The sequence below is a fragment of the Mesitornis unicolor genome, unplaced genomic scaffold, assembly GCF_000695765.1.
Source record: "Mesitornis unicolor isolate BGI_N332 unplaced genomic scaffold, ASM69576v1 scaffold8501, whole genome shotgun sequence".
NCBI lineage: Eukaryota > Metazoa > Chordata > Aves > Mesitornithiformes > Mesitornithidae > Mesitornis > Mesitornis unicolor.
In genome coordinates this window covers 106,910-131,562 of record NW_010163160.1, presented here as the reverse complement: position 1 = coordinate 131,562, position 24,653 = coordinate 106,910, and the positions used below count along the sequence as shown (strand labels likewise).

The 24,653-nt window shown below is 38.0% G+C and overlaps 1 protein-coding gene across 1 annotated transcript in view; it reads right to left on the bottom strand.

The window, feature by feature from the left end:
- Positions 1 to 24,653, bottom strand: part of LOC104547969 (chromosome unknown open reading frame, human C3orf67) — a 71,728-nt gene that overhangs the window by 1,542 nt on the left and 45,533 nt on the right. Inside the window, exons 13-15 of the mRNA XM_010193863.1 lie at positions 23,031 to 23,234; positions 16,983 to 17,044; positions 2,318 to 2,409 (exon numbers count right to left, since the gene is read on the bottom strand). Of these exons, the coding sequence (XP_010192165.1) occupies positions 2,318 to 2,409; positions 16,983 to 17,044; positions 23,031 to 23,234 (358 nt within the window). The remainder of the gene's footprint in view (positions 1 to 2,317; positions 2,410 to 16,982; positions 17,045 to 23,030; positions 23,235 to 24,653) is intronic.

Below are 24,653 nucleotides of genomic sequence, written 5' to 3'. Positions count from 1 at the left end.
TTTGATTTAGGAATACAAAATTCTTCAGACTCATCAGGTGTGTTTGCCTTGAATTCACACCAAATCAGAACTAGACTGCATCCAGGCCTAGCTGGATTATACCTTTACAGCAATAATTCCCTGGATGTATTTTCGTGATTTAAAGTTATGCCTCTTTTTTTAAGCATCTCACAATACCCCCAAACGCATTTTAGGACATTTCTAGATGTTGCAACAGATTGCCAATGGCCACAGGGAATACTCAGTCTTGAACAGATTAAAGAAGAAAACATATGAAAGCCTCAATTCTGTGCTTCTACTTCCTATAAGGAAGTACCAATTAAATTAACTGACATTCTTCTACAAGACTCAACTAATGCGAAACAGTCGCGTTAGAAGGCATCGCTCTACTTCCAAATAGTACATTGTGTGCAACCTGACCACACGTAGGAACGAAGTCTCATGGCCAAAGAACTGATAAAGAAGTCACTTCCAAAGAAAATTTTCATAGCGGTTCATGCTGCCCGCACCCAGGCTTTTGGGGTTGCTCAGGATTGCATGAAAAAACCTCTTGGCAGTTTAATCTGAATATCCTGGTGAAAGCAAAACGACAGCTTTTGTTCTCGAAGCACTGTAAAATTAAACATCAGCTGTCAGCAGAAGGGATGAAAAGAGGAAAAGGGGAAAAGAACACTGCTGATACTTTCTCCAATATGATCCTTGAACATTGAACTCCAGCGCTCAGATCTATGCTGTAATTATGTACTGCAGGGTTATCACAGGATTATTGTCAACAGCTGTAGTCCAAGAAAGAAAACTGCTCATTGCTGTGGTTCCTAAAGCACCATCTTAAAACAAACATTAGGATATAATAAAGTAATTTCCAGAGAATTTATGACTCTGCCTTTGTCTGTGGAAACTTTCTTGCATGACTTTTTATGGCAAGATAAATGAAACTGTCATTAAATCTGAAATATTGATGCCCCTCCCAAATTAATAAATAAAAATTTAATAAATAAAAATGTAATAATAAAAAATGTGGAGTATTTGGAGATAAAAAAGTTTCTGTGTGAAGTTACCAAAATTACAAACATCCTACATATACATAAGTCGGAGTTTGATTTTGAAAGGTATAAAAACAAAAAGCCAAAATAAAAAGCTATGGTATACAAAGATTTCCTGTTCTCCAAATGTGCAATCATGGACATATGCTGTAAAATGCTGATGTTCAGCATAAAGGAAAATAAATTTAGGAACAATTCACAAAACAGCTTGGAAATTCTCTTTCGAACAACAGAAGAAATCCAGCAAATTCCCAAGTACACTTCTGTTTTAAAGCTTTTAAAAGGTAATAATCCGATTTTTTAAATTTACAGAAATTCTAGCTTTACTGCAGCAAGCCTTGGATTGAATAATGTAAAAAAATCCCATAGACCCATCACAAATTTTATATCCAACAGGCCTTCAACTCAAGGATTACTGTCCAATTCTCTTTGGCTTATTTAGGACACTTAACAAAACATATTATTTGATTCTTCAACGCAAGGCCCCTTCCTGACAGCAAAATTATATCAAAAGCAATTACAAATATACATCTATGAAAACATTCCCAATTTGGGGGGCATAATCTATTTTAGACAGTAAATCACTGAGACATCTTCATCCCTCGGGCAGCCAAAATACAGAGGTCAGGTTTATGAGATTTCACATTGAATTCCCCAGACTTCAAGAGAAATGTAGATATCTACCTTATTTCCTAAGACAATTGATATGAAAAAAAGGGCATTTAAAGAAAACAAGGTATTTCTTTTATTATATTGTTGCTGACTTTCCAGTTTCAGCTAAGTTCTTCGCTTTCCAAACAAGCACCATTGATAAACAGACACCTGTAACACTTTGGGTGGTGACAACAGTCTTTACTCGGGAAATCAAGCTGAGATTTCATTTACGACTTAATCTGAAATTTTTCTTCGTAAGAGAAGCGTCACTTTCGTGAGTGTAACTGTGCTTCTGAATAAGGATGTTTAGTCTTTGTGTTCCTTCTTTCAGTTTGCCACCCTCACCAGCATCATTCCTTATTTTAACCAAATATGCTTTTTTAATGAGTTTAATCCATATCGAGCCAGAACATTAGGAAACTGTAACTGGGTAAGTGAACCTTCTGTCAGAGGTAAATAATACTGCATGGAAAACTCTGCTAGCTTGAGCAAGTAACAGAGCTTGGAATCAAACTGTAGCCGTATAGAGAACTACGAAAAGGCAGCGCCAGCACTACAGAAACAGCTTTTAGAAATGCCCTTCTACTCAGGTCCTGTTCACTGTCTTCATAAATTCCTACCTGGAACAGTCTGATTTGTTGGAGATTTACTGTGCTCTTCCAGTTGTTGGCTTCCAGGAATGATGGGGGGACTGAACACCTGCAACCAGTCCCTGAAAAACAGAAATCAAAATATCATTCAGAAAAGCACCGTTCGTATTCCTGTTCTAATTCTTTTGATTATTAAAAAAAATAATCAAAGGAAATTGTAGGTAGTTGAGCATGATGGAACAAAATCAAACTGGATTTTATTATTATAAAAATAAACTTTACAGTTAATACAATTCTTAAATGTTAAGGCAGGCTTCCTTCCTTCCTTAGCCTTTCCACCTGTTCCACTCACACTAAAATCTGACCTATACTTTATTTTGACAGCCTATGGGACCCACAAGGGTCTCTTTCTGAGGAATAAAGACTTGGGATGAACAACGCGTGTTTGACAAGAGACTGTGGGAGTCAATGTGACTAAAAATCCTTACCTTGTCTAAGGAAAAAGTCTTAAAGAGGTGTGTTTTGTTACCTTGACTTGGCAGTGGTCCTAACTGTGGGACAGCTGATTTCTATTAAATAATTCAATCCTTCCAGTTAAAATTTTTCAATAAAGGGATGGAATCAGTGATCAGAGCTAAGAGTAAGACACTAACAGTTTTCTAGTGTTTTTAGGAAGGAAACACTGGATTGAGCCAGGATCTTATAATTGGTAGAATTGTTGATATTGAAAACCAGCTTTGTTAGGTAAATGCATATAAACATTATAAACAACTGCTTGTACAATTTTTTTATTGCTATGCTATATGTTATAAATAAAAACATTGTTATTGAATATAACCTGATTTTAGCTACTGGCAAGTCTATACAGAGGACTCTTCTCAGCACAGCTGTCACACACCTATTCTGCTTCTATTAAAAATGAAAGTTTTGATAGGATGTTTGTCATAGAGGAGGGAGTATGGACCTTCCTCAGCTACTCAATGTAACGGGCAATTTATGCCTCTCCTGAACACTGCTTTGTGATAGCTTTTGGAAAAGATTTTCAAGTCATCGTACACCCGTGCAAAGGTCAATGTTCATTTCACACGCACTACTTTATGATACAATGATACAGCTCAAAGAAAGAAAACGCAACGGTCATTTTAGTTGTTATTGTTATCGCTTCTCATTGCACACTGAACTGCAGACTTCACTGAAAAAGTGGGTAGGAAACACGAGAATGAGAGGTCACTCATATTATACTGTCAGTCAGAGAAAAACAGCCCTGGAAGAACACTCTCAGTCACAAAATTCAGGCACTCCCTGTGCAGGTAACCAGGTCTTGTAATTATTTCCACATATGAAACGGATCTCTGTACACAGCTGATGTGCAGAGCTGATGCTTCCTTAAGTTCCCATTTCACCTCTTCCACAGTAAAGAGCTGTAATACATTAAAGCTTCCATGTAACCATTAACTAGACTAAATAATAGCAAGTTAACACCTAACACAGAATTCAGGGGAACTCAGTATTTCATCTCGGTTTGATACAAGCAGGTCCACAGCTCTACAGAGTAAATTAAACTTGGTTTGGGGTTGGTTCAATTTCTGTCTGGCCACGGCTGTTCCAACAACCAGCACAAAAACCATTATGCACGCAAACACGTGCACGAGGCCAGAGCTGTAGAGGTAACTTCAACATCCACGGCTTCCCCTAGAAGAGAACGCATTTTCCAAAGCTCAACAGATTTCTTTATGTTGCCAGACTGCAATTGTCTTAACTCAGTTGTCCAACACCAAGTAAACAGGTAATGTGCTTCTGCTTTCTGAAAAGCCTTGATGATCTCATGTAAGATTTGCTTCTTACAGAGAAATCTGGCAAGGCTCACTCCTGTGTTATAATTGCTAAAATATGCCAATTGCTGCTTTTTTTTTTTGGTTAGTTTTTCTGCTACTTCTGGACTTGTTATTGATTCCACATCATCTCCTGTTGGCATGTTCGCATAATCTGGGGTGAATCAGGGGACAACCACCTATCTGTTTGCAGTCAAAATGGAAAAAACTAATTTTCTGCCTCAGGAAACAGAACTGCTGGTGTAGAAATCCAGCAAGTAGTAGAGCAGATTTAAAGAGATTGAATTTTCCATCATCTCAATATGTAAAAAACACACTTCAAAATTTTTTTATGCCATCACATTATTTTCACATATACAGCAATCGTCACAACCAATCCTTCTCCTTTTCTGCTGTTCAGCTAATGCCAGTGAGCACTGGTACAACCAATCCACACAGCAACATGCTTGCACGGACACCTCATTATTAGTGCACTCTGTCATTGCTCACCACATTTGCATTCCCTGAATGCAGCCAAAGTCTCTCTGTTGACACCAAAGCTTCACAAGTTTTTAGGAATCCCAGTTCAATGCATGCTATGAAAAACAGTGGCAGGGTAGAATATATTTTCTATTTCTGCCACTTTGCATCTGTGGTTTGTGCTGCCTCAGAATCTGACTGTGCCCATAGGATGTGGTCAGAGAGCGCAGCATCATCACTTACCTGATTCCCTGCAATTGCACTGAAACACAAAGTCAACAAAGGCAATCTCTTGGAGAAACTGTGGCAATTTTGGAGAAGGTAAGGCAGAACTGTTAGTGCTAATCTCCATCTCTACTTCCCAAGCTGCCCTTTCTACCCTGAAGATAATCTGAGAGGCAGAGATGAGCTACAATATTTCTGCTAAGAAGACTGCGGCAGCAAAGGTGGTGCAAGGACAGAGAAAAGACAGTGCTTGCTTCTAAAGAGAATGATCTCAGACCAAAAAGTGTAGTCAGAGAAGTAAAGAAGCTCCAGAGTATATATGCAGTTGTACAGGTCTGGCACAAAACACAAGAGTTTAAAGAGACACGTTTTTCATATGAAATAAGTATCAGAGAATTTCTAAAGAAAATAGTTGGTACCTGGAAAGCAGGGGATGTTGGTAAGAAGGAAAGAGGGATAATAAGGGAATTACTTCCAATGGAAAAGGAAGAGACAATTCATTTAGAGAACATCGAGGGAGTGAGGTAATCATGTGCCATTAATCCAGTATTTCTGTTAAATTAATAAGTTTTTATTACTCAGGAAATTAATGAATTTTAGTTTGAACTCTCATGTCTGGAAGGTCTTCCTGAAAGACCAAGTCTGAGAAATCGGAGACGGGATGACTTGTGAGTAGCTGGATTATTTTGTCTTTGATTTTGTCCTTCATTTACTGGAGTCAGTTCTTAGCTAAAGGAGCTGTTCAGTTTCACCTTTATATCTATTTTAATGCATCTGGTTCAGTAGATGAATTATTAATTTCTCTAGGAAGTGCAAGTGTAAGATGTAGGGATTTTGATGGTTCTAAAGGGAGGCAAAGGAGTTGTTCAGGATAGAGCAACAGAGTCAGTTCATGTCTTATTTTTTCAGTGTTGAAGAAAACCAAACAGTTTTGCTATTCAAAGCCCTCCCACCAAGTAATCAAATCACTGCAATATTAAAGAATTATTTGTTGACTTAATATTACTTTTAAGGTTGAATAATTTGACACAATGTATATTAAACCCTACTTTATTACTTCCACAAGTTAGTTAGCAATGTCTAAATGAACTTTTCCTAAAACCTTGGGGGAAAAAAAAAATCATGTGTGCTGAAATCTTCTTGGCCAGTTGCAGTAGAGAGTAAACCCTGGGAGTCGATTGATAAACTTCTGAAAAGTGGGCTTACAGTGGCAATTCTGAGGGATGCTGCAGTCTAGCAGTCAAGACAGACTTTGCCACAATGACATCTGCAGCTGCTTTTAGGAAGCAACTAAAGTGTGTGTGTGTGTGTCTGTGTGTGTCTGTGTCTGTGTGTGTGTGTGTGTGTGTGTGTCTGTGTGTGTGTGTGTGTGTGTGTGTGTGTGTGTGTGTGTGTGTGTGTGTGTGTGTGTCTGTGTCTGTGTGTGTGTGTGTGTGTGTCAGGCAGAGTGTATGAGTTAATTAAAAAAAAATAATCTGAAAAATCTGAAGACCTTGCCTAGAAGTGGAGCCCAGCATGAAGACAATTGGTAAAAGTCTGAGAAATGCAGACTGTGGCCTGTATTCCCATTGATTCTGTTTTTATTCTGACTGAATAAATAGTATTTTGGGGGGGAACTTCTTTCAGAAGCTCATTTATCTCCTTAAAACAGAAAAGCTAATCATGCATTCTGACTAATTAAAGACACTGTTTATGCTATCAATGCCTCCAGCTGTAATCAATACAATCAACAGGCAATAAACTGTATCGAGCTTTCCTGATAACAATGCAGAATGCCAAGTATTGTCTTTTGACATTGGGAAGTGAATTGTATTAAGGCTCAAAATAGCTTCCACGCACAAAGTATCATGCACCTTTAATGCCTGCACTGAAAGCCTTCATTATTCTGAAAGCTATGCTCCATAGCAAAATATAGTAAAAACGTTCTATGATCTTGCTATATTATCTTCTCCTAAAGAATACTTTCAGAAAATAACTGTCATATATTGAAATACCACATGATAGCTGAGCTGTGATGGAAAGCAAAAGAATCTTTTAGACTTATGAACATCGTTTTCAGTTTTATGACAGTATGTTAAATTTTGCAGAAAATGGCACCCATCAGGAAAACACGTTGAAAAAATTAGTGACGCTTTATTAAGTGGCACTTATCAATGACAATGTATCAACAGAAATCAAGGGGTTTGATTTAAATATTAATGAACGCTTTGATTCTTCACAGATATTTTTGATTTTTGGTCTACCCTACTGGCTGGACTGAGAAAAAGGCAATCCCTTGGTATAAAGATTTTTAACATTGCTGTGAATTGAGGCAGCACACTTTATTGCATTTCTTTTGGATCAGATTTAATTTGTATTACTTAAATCAATGGGATCATTTAATCCACATGATTAACAAAATCAAAATGCTTCAATGTTTTAGTAAGATTCTGTCCAACAGTCTATATGGGAATGAAAATGAATATTCAAATGATTTGGTCAGCCTGGCAGTGTACTTCAAAACTACAAAGCACGGGCTACATTATATCAAATCAGGGAGTGGAAAAACAGCAGCAGTTTTGTATCATTAAGAACACGTCAAACTGATGGACTGTTAAGCATCGGAGAGTACAATCAATAAAGAACACAAAAGATGATATTCAACTGCATAAACTACTTAGTAAATCTTTTGGAATACAAGAGGAGAATGGGCTTGTGCCTGAGTGATAATAAGAGGGGTACATTTGCTGAATTATATTTTACAATGGACAATTTGACTAACTGGTGAGGGCCAGAGGATGTCAATGTACGAATCAAGAGTACAGAAATATTTTAAGTAAAAAAGGACCAATTCTTGCCATCTTGTGCAACGATCAACTACAATCTCAGCACGTACTTCTGCTGTATCAGCAATATTTAATACCACATGAAGCAAATTCTGCTGCAAATGCTCAAAGTGAGTAAGTAATACCTTACCATGAACACTGAATGCAAAGTGCCAGCTCACATCAAAAGTGTGGTTCAGTACAGCCTAAACATTCAATTCACCTAAGATGAAGACCTATTTTCCTCACTTGTTTGGATTTGCAATTATATTTATTTAAGACAGGTTGTTGGAGACTTAACTCAGTTCCCAGATAAACCAATAAAAAGTAGCTTTGTAAACCCCCTCATCTACTCCCTACTACAGCTTTTCTGGAGCGTGCATTACTCGCTAGGCTCCTCTCTATCAGCACATCTCAATTTTCAGTTATTTACATATCTGCTGAACTTCATGCATACGTGTAACCTCATTAACTTAAATCAGATTACCTACACACACCTATCTGGGTTCTGCTTTGTAATATATTAATTATGTCTGCGTAATGGGAGGGTTTTTTTTTAATAGAAGTATTTCCATAGAAATAAACCCTTCTAGAATAGTTTCAGTAGTGAAGCAAGGACTTATGAAGGCTATTAACGATAAGATGTGTTTGTGTCATGGACAAAATGCAATCATATTGGAAAAAATGTTTAAACCAAATTTCAGGTCCTGCCACTATACACGTCTGTAATAACTGTGAAGTCATCTCAGCCTTAAATTGTCCATTATTGTATCTAAAATGCTTCAAACAATCTCAATTTTTGAACATTCTTCAGGCTCTTACATAAATATGCCATAAACCAAGAAATATTCCATAATAATTTATACATCAATAACTGTTCAGTGCTACTCAGCTCCAGGTGGGAAAACCAGTATCTTTATAATGGAAAACTGAGCGAGCATACAGAAGAAGAAGATATACTACCAAAGGAATATTGAGTACACTTATACATACAAATCAAGGATTTCTGAATGCACATTTTAATAAAATCTTGAAAAATAACATAAATAAACATGTCCATATGACTTTGCATGAATTGAAAGCTCTATTTTAAAAAGAAATATCCTCAGTACTTAAGTGCAAGTTAGCAATACGCTGATGATTAAAAAAAAGGTGCAAGCCATGAGCTACATTGTATTATTCTCCTGGAGTGTTATTGTAGTTTCAAAATATCATTAAATCAGCACAAACCAACACTTATCATTTCCTGCACATTTTTCACAGTGAGCTGCATTCTGACTATGAGTAATCTGTTAATCTGTTCTCTGCCTCACAATCCGTCAAAGTGACAGATCCATTCCATCCCTAATACATAATATCTTCATTTACTGTATGCCTTCCTGGAACTTGCTTTTTTTTGCTAGCCCTAAGATTATAGAAAATCACGAGCGTATTTTCCTCCAAACCACTTCAGCAAGTCCAGCCTGCCAAACACCGTACTTCTGGTGGAGGTGGAGAGACCTCCTTAAATACAAAATTATTTAATTTTCAATTACTAACTAAAAAAGACATCATAAGAAGCACAGTGCAGCTGTGCATGGAAGACTTGAATCTGCTCCTCTTAAAGTCTTAAATCTATAAATGAACTGACTTACGGATGCTAGATTAGATTCACGGATAACAAAGCAAATCTGAATTCTACCTATTAAACAAGACATTTAGACAGTGTAAGGTGCTATTACAAGCGTGCACAGTATAAGCACGCTGACTGGTATCAGCTGAAAGTTTGACCTGTTAATGCTACCCTGTTTTTCTTTCATTATCAAAGTTCAAGTGATAAATGTATGCAGGTTATTAAAAACATATACAGTTATCTACATCAGGCTAAAACTTCAAATGACCTGAGTTTGGAGGTTTAACACCTTAGTAATTAATATACTGTGCTATTTAGACAATGTTTTGCAGTTAAATACATGAAAATTCTACCATGGCTTCTGCTACATGACAGGATCATTGGAATTTACTTAAAGACTAAACATCTAATTCATCACCATGTTAGCTTGCTGGCTAGATGGTAAGTCTCAATATTCACTAGCAGTATAAATGACACTAGTAGAGAAAACCAGTGTTTCATCATCGAATTTAAGTAAAATACCAGCCCTTTCTTCTTTGCTAGTTTTGAGCTGTTTATCAGAGACCAGCCGTATAAAGTGGAAGTAATGAATTTGCAAAGGTGTGTTAAAATTCCTCCGTATTAATCTAATCTTAAGCGAGCAAATACTACTAACTACATCAGATAGTCACTGATCAGTGAATCAAATGGATTTCCACATTTAATGAGGTATCCATTAGGTCGGGTGTGCTTCCTCTTTACATCTTTTTAACAATTACATAAACCATTCATTTTAAAAACTACATTTTAATATTCCACCAGTTCAGGAAACACCTGAATCTAGTACCTAACAAGTCTTGTTGTAATTAAAGTAATTCCTTTTCTCCACAGCCAGACACCAACAGCATCTTAGTGTTGTGCACATCCTGGATGGCGACTGCATCCCATTTAACTTCTCATGGATGACACGGAGCCAGAGGGCTTTTAAAAAGCAATGGAGAGACATGACTCAACAGAGCACTGACTTTAATATTATCAAACTTGTTAAAGGTGATGCTGTTGAATGTTCCTGCCTGTGAAAACTACCTTCCTTTTTCAGAAAAAAAGTGTATGCAAGAAAAGTCTGATCATTTAATATATTAATGCAATGAATGAAGTTGGAAACTTAAACATCAGCACAAAGTGAGAATTATGCTACCTCAAAAAGATCAAGTTTTGTCAACAACAAATGTAAAATAACATAAAGGAATCAAAACACTTGCACAAATGATACTGGAATAGTGGGGAAGGGAGGTGTGGGCATTTGTGCCCTTGGAAACCCAGACAGTTTTGCTCTGTAAGAAAACTTTGTATGCATATGGAGTGTCAGTCAAGGAGCCCGATTTGTCTGTATTTCAATAAGCTTCCAGTTCACATGGAGGAATAAATGTGCATTGCCATAGATGGGGGGCTGGTTAGTCATAGTAAGCTTTTTTCTCTCCAGAAAAGGGAACAACACAACTGCTACAAGCCTGTTTGGAAGCTTGCCTGCCCTGTGAACTGCCCTAAAATCCCAAGGCTCTAAGAGTTGTCAGAAGGTGGATTCAGACCTTTGATGCTGGCGTGTGGCTGGACCAGTGTCATCCATAGACACCAGAGATCCCCTGGAAGAAGATCCACTGGCAAAGAGCCATAGCAAGTACAGAAGGAGAGATTGCAGAGCTGTGAACAGGGGATCTGCACTCGTTACGAGATAACACCTATCCCTTCCTTCCCATCTGAGACATTACTACCTATTCTCCATCTCTACATAAAAACACAGTCACACAGCTCTGTTTGAATGGCCCAGGAATATTCAGGAGAAGGGTGGAACAAAGAAGAGATATTCTCAGTAAGTCCTGAACTACCTCACATTAACACAGATGCAACAGCGCGTTTGAAAGCATTTGCCATGTTTTATATTCAAACCCTTAGCACATCTGCTGACACGTTTTCATGTTCTCCGATTCCCATACAACGGAAAGCCATTTCTGGATTATTTTAACAAGCTTTTATGTGTTACTTGATCCTCAACAATCTTTTGCAACTGAGCTTTTTGCCATCATGATTAAAAATTGTAACCTTTTCAATTAGATGTTTCCTGTGCCATTTGCTACTTGTGTCATGTTCTTTTTCATGCATATTATAACCTGACAAATGCAGCAGAACTTCGCTAATTCAGATTAACGACTGGGAGACCTATTGGAAATTACTCTGTTTTGTGCATGAGTAAAGTAACTGAACAAGCACAATGAAAAACCAAAGTATGTTTTGTGATACATTGTTCGTGTTCGCTTATTTTGACAACTGGTGTGTAATTTTATAATACTTCATAACGTAATATCATCTGTTTTGCAGAAGTAATTGAGTTGTATGACTTTGATCTTGTAATGAAACATAAAAAGAAACATGCTTCTTTGTTTGTGAAACTCAATCTTTAAATGTGCTTAACTTTCAGTTATTCTGCTATTTAAGCCTTTGCGTGGAAATACAGCAGACAAAGACCTTTTGCGTCTGAATTTCACAGCCTGCATGTTGGGAAGCTCTGGTGCAGAGCAAATAAATGTTATAGCTACGATCCTTCTTTTACAGCACCATTTTGTAGGTGAGTTTAATCTCACTGAACCTCTCAATGGTATAATAACCCATGCATCAGCTATTGGAATGTTTAGTTTTCATCTGGGATGGATGAGAGTACTTGAATGGTAGTCTCACAGCTGAACATGCTTTTAATACTTGAGAGTTTGCAGTGGATGTGGGTTTTTGTGCTGGAATCATTGATGTATCATGCAAATTTCAGGTGCCATGATAAGAGCAATATTCACAGCCACATTAGGTTCTAAAGAAAGACTTCTCTAGTAGAAACTTCTAAATAAAGTCAAAGAAATAATTTACTTCCTAAAATAAACAAGAGTAGTCAGTTATACACAGAAAGAGGTGTTAATTATATTTAACTAATATTCCAGCATTTTATTATAATCAAGTTGGAAAAGAAGTTAAAAATGTATTTAGTCAAAGGAACACGTTTATCCATTTCATGATTCATTATCTGAACCACTGCGCATGCACATCGTTACAGAAATAAGAAAACTGCATTGCTTGATAAAGCAGTAATTAAGGATATGGATTCTGCTTTCTTTTCCTTAAGGCAAAACTTACAAATTTTCACAAAAGTTTATAGTTATTGTCCTCCTCATGCATGTTAATCTCCACGTCAATGAAACATTTCTTCTGTGATGATAAAACTCGAATCTGTAACTTTTATTATAATGGGAGAGATACCTTTACTAACTAAGGGAAGGAAATAGTATTAGGTTTTTGGGGTTGGTTTTGGTTTGGTGACATTCTGATCAGTCTAATATAACACATGGAGGCTACAATGATGAGACAGCTTTGTTTCAGTGAGCCCGTACCAAGCCCAAGTGAAGTGAGATCAGTGACAATGAATCACTTGTCACAGACTGCGGGCCCTTATCAGCCAGTTATAGACACAAGGAACTTTATATCACATCCACAAGTGGCAAAGCTACAAAGGACTTAAACCACAGCACAGTGGTGACACGTTTTAGAGATAAAACATAAATCTAGACAATATTGCATCATATTGACATTTAGCAATTTTAGTAACCGCTTCATAATATAACTTGCTTTCCTTAAAATTTTAGGGACCTCGTATTCTCAGTTTTAAGGGGTTTCCTTTTTTATTTACTAACCACAAAAAAATGCCATTGAAGAAGTAACTGACTTGCATGTAACACAGCCCATAGTTCATTTTACAAGTTAGCTACTGGACTGACTTGAGGATGGTCCTGAATCCTGCACCACTTCAGAGCCACTTAAAACTCACTTTTCACAGCAAAACCCACGGAGATAACAATTGCCATGGACAAAGGTGAGAGGGCCGGGCAAGCATGAGCTTCCACAGTGCCGGCCATGGACAAAGGTGAGAGGGCCGGGCAAGCGTGAGCTTCCGCAGTGCCAAGGGGACAGAGGTGGAGCTAACAAGGGAGTGCAGGTCCATTTACTCCTGGTAATTCTGTGCAGGTAACCCTGACCAAGCTCACCAGAGATACACAGACATTACTGGAAAAGATAATTTTCATTGACTAATGAACATCTGCAGGTTCCAAATACCCTTGGAAAAGCTGTCAGCCCCACAAACATAGAGTAGTCTGGGGAGGCTGTTGATTCTAGAGCTGTTAACATATGAAAGCCACCAGTCAGTAATCACAGAATCACAGAACGTTAGGGACTGGAAGGGACCTCCAAAGCTCATCCAGTCCAATCCCCCTGCTGGAGCAGGAACACCCAGATGAGGTTGCACAGGAAGGCGTCCAGGCGGGTTTTGAATGTCTGCAGAGAAGGAGACTCCACAACCTCTCTGGGCAGCCTGGGCCAGTGCTCTGTCACCCTCACTGAGAAGAAGTTTCTTCTCAAATAGGGACAACAATTAAACTTCAGTTTAACAATTATTTCCATATGTAAACGAAACACAGTTTGATGATTCATTCTTTGGTTTGAGACTACTGATTAAAAGATTTTGTCATAAAATGACACTGACTATCTCTGTGCCCACAATTCACCATGGAAATACATTATCTTTAACATGTAGAGTTAAATGTCTGGGTAAAACCTAGCTGAAAATTTGTCTGTGTACATTTTGCATGGAATTACTTAAGTAAAATATACTTCTTGTGAGAGGATACCCAATGAATGGTGAAATATTTGTATCCTTCTTTAGTGTGGTTTCTGGGAAGAAGCTGTTTGAACTTCAGAGGAACAAATTTTATTCGGTAGCTTGGGAAAAGTTGAGTAGGATGCCAAGAGGTTCCAGTGAGGCAATGCTCATAAAGTCAGGTGTCAATTTACAAAAAACCCTCTCTTATAGAGACAAAAATCAGCTTTTATCAGAAGTAAATTTTCTGGAGAGCATCACGTTCAAAAAAATCTATTTGTAAAATGAGGTTCAAGTGATCTTTTTCAGAGAGCAGCTCTACATTTTGCAGTTCAGTATGGCTGAAATTCCTCTAGAATAATTTACTTTCAGCATTTCTTTTAATGAAACTTCCAAATCTTCTATGACACACAAATATTCTGGAGGACAAATGCTTACTAAATAGATGCAGAGCAATTTGAAGCCCCTGCACAGGAGGAATAAGTAACATCGATAGTTACAGCTTCCTACGTGGAGAGAAGAGAGCAATTCTGCAGTTCAGCGAGGACCACACAGCACATCAGTCAGTGGGAACCGCACAGCCAAAGCTTGAAACGCTGCGCATCACCTTGCTCATCTGCTCCGCAGCCTCTGCAGCCAGCCCGTCTCCTCTCATTAACTGCTTCTACGCCTTGCAAAGCAGTGTGATGTGGAGGTGATTTGTATTGCAGTAGCAATATTCTTGGCAGACTTACGATCTTTACCCAGTGGAACCAATGGAAAATGAGCCTAGCTGGGTCTTTTTATTGACTGCATTCCATTATCTTCACAGGTGCTTTCTTTCCTGCCTTGTTCTTTTAGCTTATTATGGACAGAGGCTACATTTACTGGACAATAGCTTCCACACTGCTCTCTTTTCATTTCCCAGAAAATACTACTACTACACTTTTTCAAGTTATTTGAGACCTGTCCAATTCTTTACCACTCTTTACAACAAGTTCTTTGTTGCTTCAGTAAGTGCATCATGTAACTGTCCTCATGCCATGGCATTTACACCCACTCATCTACATGTGGGATATCAATTTTTCAAATATTCTGTGTGTTCCCTTTACACAGCTACAACAGGCTTCCAAAGACTTAGACATTTTCCAGTTGCTCACCCATTACTTGTTAAAATTGGCTTCAAAAAACAGTTTAGGAACTAAGTTATAGAATTACCATTAATTTTATGTCCCTCTTATTTAGGTAGACACCCTCTGTGAAAAACATCACAGAGTTTTCCATTACAAATGAAAGGTAACGATGTGAATAATGGTATTCAAGTCACATCATCTCCAGTTTTTATATCATGATGCAAACTGACCTCATAATTTTGTCATCTTCTGTATTTACAGCCCAATAATGCTTTTCTGGCAGTTCACAAGGGCTACTGAATTTACGAGGCACTTGCAAGTCAGGTATTTTCCAAATACTTTGCCTGCATTTCTCGAAAATGATTTCTAGAGAAATTTAAGTCTACTGTGTGTACTGGATTAAATAGCATAAGAACTAAGTCGTAACTTATAGTATTGTGTTTTAAATTTTATTATATGGAAATATAGATATATATATGCTTCATATGATGAAGCACTTTATTTTTACAGATAATGGTGTTTACTCTGTTTTTCAGGATATAAAATGTACCTGGTACCAAACTGCTTTAGCACTTCATAAAAATAACTTAATAAAACTTGACTCAACCAATGTATGGGCAAAAACAGACAAACAATGCGGCCTGCACTAAAAAATGGGCAATTCTAATGCCATCAGTTATGAAATCGATTCTGGATCAAAAAGTCCTTGACAAAGTGTCAGTCTCAAGGTACCTGACACCTTACTTTGTGGACTGCAGTCAAGTGTCTCTGTCCACTTCATCCACTGTAACAATTCATAGGACAGAGACAGCTGCTTTCATAAGCAACACCCAAGGCAGAGAGGTTTTCTAGACCAACATGAGCACTTTGATTTACATGTGAAAGGGAACAGTAATCCAGGATTGTACTTTAACTCCAGTAATATATTGTGAGCACTAGGAAACATATGGCTGCATGCTGCAAAAACTGATGCATCTGGGTGAACTTGCACAGCAAGATTCATAGTGTTCACTTCATAAAATCTGATAAGAAGATAATAAAAGTGTGGGTGGCAAGTGAGACAAGTGACTTAAAACATCTGTGTAGGGAGAAATGCAGATGATTCTGCACAACTGACTGGCAGCGTGCTCTCATAAAACATTTCAGACTGTTTTTACAAGATAAAGAAGTTGTATCTGAAATGTCCTCTCCTATCCCTTCCAACACACATATATTGTGCAGTTAAAACCTGGACAATTAAATTCTGCATTAGTCACACCAAGTCAAAGTGAAAGAGGACTGCTTTTTAAAATAAGCACACCTCTTGTTCAGGCTGTTAAAAAACTGACAATGTGATGTCGGGGTTTCACAGGTACAGGGCAGTTCTGAAACATTTGATTATTTCTCCCTAGCCACCCTTTCTCCTTGTCTTCACATCTCCATCTCACCTTAGATTAAAGTCACAGGGATTTTGGTGCTGATTACAAACAAAACAGATCAAGCTACAAACTTGGCAGCCAAAATACATTGTGGACAGGATCCCTTTGCGCTATCCCACATCCTCTCCTGACTGGGCTATCTATTGAAAAACCTGTCTAAATAAGTAACATTAAGATCTTTTGTAACAAATGGATCCCCTGACACCCACAGTCCCATATGGAATTCTAGTTATATGCCTACAAGGCAGAGAGGGAGAAAGAAAGAAGTGAGAGTGTATGTGTTTTAGATGAGGAAGCTTTGCAGAATCACGTGTCAAAGGAGCAAGGCCTGTATCAGTCACTTAAATACAGAGTGGTACATCCAAAACATGCACAATTCGGTTCCGCATTCCAGGACAACGCAGACATACTGCCGACAGTGACTAAAGCGAGCAATAGTAAAGCCCTCTGAGAGGAGGCTGCAATTGAAAACAGATTTAAGATCAAATCAAAGAATGTCACATTTAATATTCAAAGCACTCTGACTGATCCTTACTGCCTGGGCTATAAAAGGAATCTTACCGTGGGTTGGAACGAGAAAGTGGGCTCATTTCTTTCTGATAGTGATGCTCCTGACTGACGGGCTATGGAAAACAAAAAATAATAGTGAGAAAATAACTTTGCAAATATTCTTTCAGAACGTTTAGAAGTACGTTAGAGATCTTTTATGAGCGTACACATTTGCAGCCCCTATATTATAATTTTACAGTCTTTATTCTTATCTATGAAATTTCAAAGGGACATTCAGATCCTAACTGCAAAAGTACAGCTTCACAGATCATAGAATCACACAGAATCGCTCGGTTGGAAAAGCCCTCTGAGATCATCACGTCCAACCGTTCCTGTCTACCCCCTAAACCATATCCCTAAGTACCTCGTCTACCCGCTCTTTAAACACATCCAGGGATGGTGACTCCACCACCTCCCTGGGCAGCCTGTGCCAGCTTCTGACGACCCTCTCAGGAAAGAACTTCCTCCTTATCTCTAACCTGAACCTCCCTTGGCACAGCTTGGTGCCGTTTCCCCTTGTTCTATCCCCCATCACCTGGGAGAAGAGACCAGCACCCACCTCTCTACAACCTCCCTTGAGGCAGCTGTAGGCGGTGATGAGGTCTCCCCTCAGCCTTCTTTTCTCCAGTATGAGTATTTATACACAATATGATCATTTTCCAGTCTTCAAATCTTACCTACCCATTATAAGAATATGCCCCAGAGGTCTTAAATGACATTTGGTTTATGGGATTAAAACCAGTTATTTGCAAGAAAGAGAAATATTCATAAACTGATAGAAAATTCAATAACTTCAAAATTCAGAAACACATTTCCTCTCAGTATAGATGTAGTGCCTTCAGAAGAGACCCTCCCATTGCCATTCACACACCTCAAAAGCAGTTCTAAAAAAATCACTGAAGCAAATGCAAAAGAAGTGAAAATAAAAGCACACATTAACAATACTTGTACAATTTAGTACATCAAATACTAAAAACAAACACTAAGCTTTATGAAAGCAATTGCTTTTTTACAGAAATCAATATAAAAATGAGAATGTTCTCATGGTTTCAGGAAGTAGGGAGGGATGTTGTAAACTACATGTTCAGGATGAATGCCATCCTAATTGCTGCCAAATATGAGTCACTGCTTGGTGGTGGATAGTGCAATTCCCAAATGATGGCTAGTGGAAAACTGAGGATGAGACAGAAAGTGAATTAGTCAGTCTATGAACCAGAATATCTGTCTAAATAATTTTTAGTCTCATTTCATAGTGAAGAATAGTCTGCCTCAGGTTTGCAATCTGACCTGATGTGAACAGATCCCTCCAGGGGTTGTCAGACTGAGCTCTCTGTTGGAATAATTCTGGGTTTAAATATCACTCCTCATGTCTGCCAGACTTCAGTTCTGCCAGACCATTTTTGTGTTCAGTGGCTTCCTTTCTGAATCACTACAAAGGAGGCCAGAAGACCCTCCACAAATTAGGTATGTACCTGCAAGTACCCTTTCAGATATTCTGCAGATCAAGGCCTGTGTGAATGAAATTATACTTGGGAAGTTGCTTGAAGAATGAGTAATCTTTCTTTGTGAGTACTGAAAAGACAGGTCTTAGTGGTGAGCATCTGCTGAACTCTGCTAACCGAGCATTACACCACTACAAGCTTCTAGGATATATCAATGAGTAACCTAGGAAAATCTTCCTTCTCCTTTGCATTTCTGACTGAGAATCAGGGTACCATACACAAGAAGATACCCTAAATTCTCTTAAATGTGATCTTGCTCCAGAACATTTGTGTTTTAACTGCAATGGTGTCTGCAGGGTGGAAACAGCTATGCAAGAATGGGCCAGTTCTCTGACAGGGCAGGAAGGTCTTACTGGATCTCTACAACAAAGTCATTTAAGCAGAAATACATTGTAAGCTCTGCAACTTTTCTTGGAGAATGTGTGTATGTGTGGGTATAAACTTCACATTATAGTCTGCAATACACAGAACCATGCCTTTCATATTGCTGCAAAGCTAACAGGGAATTTCATAGACCTTAAGAAAATACGCAGGAAAGACACAGTCAAATAAAGTCTTTTAAAATATTTAATTCTACATACAGATATTATTGATTTGGAACTGTGCCCCACACACATTTTACAAGGGTTTACACTTCTTCTTCAAAGCAAATCCATTTTAAAATGGAAGTTTTTCATATTTGTAACTGATAGCTATGCTAGGTAATGTATAATATTCAAAGCTATTTTATTCCTTTTCGGCTGTCATAGTTTACAGCATCTGCTAAACAACTCACATTTCAACGATTTCTCCTGACAGCACATATTCAGTTCTTGGTAAACTATCATAGGTTACAAAATACAGCTTTAGTATATCTGGTTTATAGTTGTTTAAGGACATTTGCTCTAACTGCAACTTAGCAACGTGATTGATCTATGCGCCTTCACATTCAGAAGGGTTTCTGAGATTGTTAGAGTCAGGAATATGAGAATTTTCAATGAATCTGGCAATCAGACTAACAATGGCAAGTGATGGAAAAATGCACTCACTACAAATGTGTCTTATATATAAAATATTACTTTGATACATAAGATCACAATCTAACATGATTATATTCTGCCCTGCCTGGCAAAACATCAAAGGTATTTCAAAAGGAAAGATACACAAAAAAAGCTGCCTTTTGGTGGTGCTGTTGTCATAGATTCCACCAAAGGACAAAAATGTTGTATAAAAGGAATTAAAATTTGGAATAAAAATACTTTTCACTTATCTTCGAAGAACATAAGAGAAAGCAATAGATACTACTGATTTAAATAATCAGAAAGATACAACCTGGAAACGTATGTATGCATGAAAGTTTAATCATGACAAGAATTTCAAGCTGTCCTTAATTTCTCAAACTACGATATGAGGGTTATTTCTATTGCTTTTCTATATATTGCACTGCTAAAATAAATTGCCTGTGCAACTGGAAGATGGCTACAGATACGTACAAATTTTTCTGCAGTTTGTGCATCTTATTTTGGAAGGATTGATCATTTGCAAATTCTCTTGACTCAAATGATGGTGGCTCTAAAGATCAGTGGCATGAAAACAAAAATGCTTTTATTCTACATAGGTATATTTTCACATAATGTATATATGGAATATATATACATAAGGAGCACTTCTTGGTAAAAACTGGAAGCTGAAGAAACAATGACTTTACTCACTTTAAGTCCTCTGTCATGTATGGCAGGAAACTGAAATTCAGGAGGAACAACCTTCGAACGTGTTCTGATCACTCCAACTAGGCTGCATTTGGATCTCTCAGTGAAGCAGACTACCTATGCATACAGTATCACATTTACTGCACATGTGAATGCTACGTGTGGGGATTCACTGAAAACAGCCATACGAAATTATCTGACAGATTTCTAGACTTGAAAGCCAGAGGGAAGAATGAGATCAACCCATGATCATATGTATATCACAGACTATTAAACTGTAGATCACCAATGAAAACCACTGAACAACATCAGATCTAGAACTGAATGAACTGTGAAGTGGGTCCCTCTGAATATACTCTACTCACAGGTAATTCCCTGCTGACTGCTTTTGATATGTGTCAGTTGAGCCGTTCTAAATTCATCCAAGATGTGCTTTGTCCCTATTGTATGCTGCTCATTTAGAAACAAATATTTACAATGGTCTTCACATGTTACACCTCAGCCATCATCTTTATCAATTTTATCAATAAAGTTAGAGTTGTTGAATCACAGAATGTTAGGAGTTGGAAAGGACCTCGAAAGCTCCCCCAGTCCAACCCCTGCCAGAGCAGGATCACCAGAGCAGTCACACAGGAACAGGCCCAGGCAGGTTTTGAATGTCTGCAGAGAAGGAGACTCCACAACCTCTCTGGGCAGCCTGGGCCAGTGACATATTTGCCATAAAAAGATCTTGACTATCACTATCCATACTACCACCCTTTAAATCTCTTTTCACTGAATCCCACACCAGATTTTTTACTGTTTTGACAATGGTATCACACTAACTGGCCTACATTTACTTTTTCATTTCAGCTACCTAAGTGATTACCAGCACAGCATCACTACTCTCAAAGTCTTCTGAAAGGTTATAATCGTATCAAAATACACTAAAATTGAACCGCAGCATACCAAAAATGTACCTTATTTATGACTACTGGTGCCATCTCAGAAAGGAAAATATGATGTGAATTGAGAGATACTGTGGAGTAACCAACACTGTACTGGTACAGAGAGTCTCTTTACATAAAGGCAGAGGTATCCAGGTAGGGAAGACTGCAGAAGCTGAATTTCAGCACTTTGTCGTAGTGAAGGACTTAAGTGGTTACTTCTTATCTGAGAGAGCTTAGGTTTGCTTTCTCAATTACCTCTTTTAGAACCGAGGTTCTTGCCATTGAATCTGAAAACATAATGTCCACCTTTCAAAATGCAGAGGAGGAACCTGGCAGGACTGGATGTGTAAGACACACCAACACTTCAGTCAGCTGAATGAAATTTGAAAAACTTCTCTCTCAAAGACGTATGTGTTGCCTTTCACACTTATGTAGAGAAAGATGGCCACAAAGGACTATTATGAAAAACTACAGCTATATATTAAATTACTATTTAAATGACCAACCTATTATATCTAAACACTTTTTTAGACTGATGTTATTAGTCTGAAGCTACAGAAGCTGATCAAGGCAGTAAGATCAAAGAACTGCCTCTGCAACCACATTGTGCTTCAGTGAATACTGGAGCAGTACATTTCGCTTTAAAAGTTCATTTTGTTTTAGTCATGTAATTTGTATTAACCACATCTGACATGTCTAAATATTCTTATCAATTTCCTTATAATTAAACTACTCAAAAATTAATGAGACTGCTATTCTCTTTATTTGAGTTCCATTTGTCCAGTCTTACACATTTGCACCATGTTTGAGTCTATGTAGTGAGTACTGAGAAAATGCTTCAGAAATCTGATGAAATCAACTACGTGTAATGTTGATATATCTCAAATAGATAAAAACAACTAATGTTTCTCCTATATCCTTAAAAATATCCATCTCATTTGAAGCCCTCATTTACCAGTACCACAAAGTTCCAACACTGTGTTCATCATTCACCATGGAGGATTGCTGCTAAAGGCCTCTGGTTGGGCCCTAGAGATCCCTGGAGGTAATCTGCACCTCGTATTTTACAGTATTTACCCTACAAGTTTATACTGGGGCAACAGAGCTGTGTTTACTCTCCTGACATTGGATCTGAGTTGTGTTGTGTGCTTTACTTAAGTCACATTCATTGTTTATTACTGTTTCACCTATAATAAAATAAGAACTATGTTGCTGAGATATAAATGGCGTATGAGGTTATCTAGTTTTACAGCAGCTCCTTCAAGTACCTTTATATAGTTGCTGCAATGTTATTCTGTGATTTCGTACATTCGATACTCTTTGGTGGACTGTAACAAATACTCCTCTGCTTCTCATAACAGTGCTCTGTCACATCGTGCAGCTGTGCACGATTTTGTACCACTTTGTACCAGGACAAATAATGATACAAGGTGTAAAATAGAGAAGGTTCACGTACTAAGTGCTCAGAAGTACTGCACATTTTTGCTGCTGTTCTCCTGCTTCAGTCCTTTAAACTGTTAGCTTTTCAGTAATGAGACTTTATCATTGTGAGAAGCAATTATTTTCCATTACTCACACTGTATTGCAGTTGCTGACTGCTGTATCTGGGTTTCATTCATTCTGGAACTATTTTTAAGCACTATATCACACACCTGCAGGTTGTCAGCTGCTATTGTGACAAGCTGTACAGCCTACGTGATTATTCAGGATTCTAGGAAGGAATATATAGAACAGATTTGCTCTTTGTCCATGGTGGCACTACAGAACCTGCTGGAAGCGCACGTGTTTCGGTTGTGTGTTTTACTCTGCAAGTTCTAAAAAACGATTGGTAATGATACCTTAAATTTCAAAGCTACTCAAAAGGAATTTTAATATTCAAGACTTCCGAGTCTCCGAATTGAAAGAAACTATATAGAGAAAATACTGTGGATTTAGACTTACTGGTGGGAAACAAGAGTTCCAGGTTGCTGTATCATCGCTGCTCGTACTCATGCTAACATTGCAGTTGTCTATCTGTGATGCGCTCAGCCCATGTGAGATCCCAGTATCCCTTAATTCTTCATTTTGCTGTCTCTTCATGCTAGCCAGCATCTGTAGTTCAGATGAGCTCAGTCTATTCAACTGGTAGTTTTTCCAGTCATACTCCTGTGAAATAAAATGGGAAAGTCAACAACAGAGGCAGAATCACAGAACAGAATACATGAATTAAACAGACACCTCGGGGAATCTCTTGGGGAATCTTCAAGAAGCTGCAATACTAAGAGAGAAACAAAACATTTACTAGAAAAGGTTAGTTAACAGATTGCTGTTCAGCTATGAAGAGCAAGCATATTTACACATAATTACAGGAAGGAAGGAGAACACAAACACTGCTGTGGACTGTAGTTTGGACCCAGGGTGTTTGGTGAAGTTGCTGTTCTACTGTAATTAAAAACGGCTGATAAAAGCAGGTTTTCAGAAGCTAAAAAATCCAGCAGCTAAAATTGCTTAGGCATTGAATGCAAATCTTGAAACAAACCAAATCACACAGTTATCACAGTATCATAAACACCATCAACATAACATTTAATTATTTGTCAAGCACAGCATAAAATTTATCTGGAAAGCTACGTGTCAGCACTAAATTTTAAAAGTAATTTTGGTAACTTGCTAGCGTATCCATTTTTAAATAAACATCACTACATTTTTATTTTTCTTAATATTCACTGGTTGAATTGTTAAACTCTAACTGGTATATCAAAGATGTTGATCCACAGGCCGAAAGCTAAAAGCAGGTATTAACTATTTTGCAGTTTGTACTTAAGTCTCACACAAAACTCCATGATAAGACTGCTTGAGTTCACGCAACCTGCTGTGGCATCATCTTAGTTTAAAGAACTCCTTCTTAAGGAAAATCTCTCTCTTTTTTAAAGTGTCCACATGGATTGCTGTTTCACAAAGGAACAGGTTTAATACTTGAGGCCTCCAGGGTTGTTTCGGAATGGAATTACAAAGCATTTCTGATGAAAAGCAAATCTAAATAGTGACCAGGACTTGAGAGGATGTAGGTCACTGTGTAGCAGTGTCCCAAAGAGGGACGATGCTTTGACCCTAGAGATGAGAACGGGGCTTTCAGGCCAGGAGTTCCTCACGCTCCTGGCAGTAGGGGCCATCTCACAGCCTGCTTTGCTGCAGGGAGCTGCAGGGTAACTGAAGACCTCAAGAACATGAGCAAGTCAGCAGTGCCAGTGTTATGAACATCGCCAGATCTTCCTGCTATGAAATCCAGAGTATTGGTATTTGTTCACTTCATGTGAAGCCTGTACGTTGCACCTGGAAAGGCTGCTTTGCTCTGACGGATCAGTATTCTACCAGATCTACACCTTCTGTAACTGTTACTGATCTCACTGAAGAAGCTGATTTCCTGCTCATTTTCCTATATAGAAGCCTTCTGCATTTATCTCATTATTATAAGAGAAGCTTCGGCTTTTCTTTCTTACCTCATATACAAAGCGACTGGCATGCAGTCATTAACGTGACAGCACGAACTAGCACTGTGAGAGGAAAACCACACTGAAAGAACAT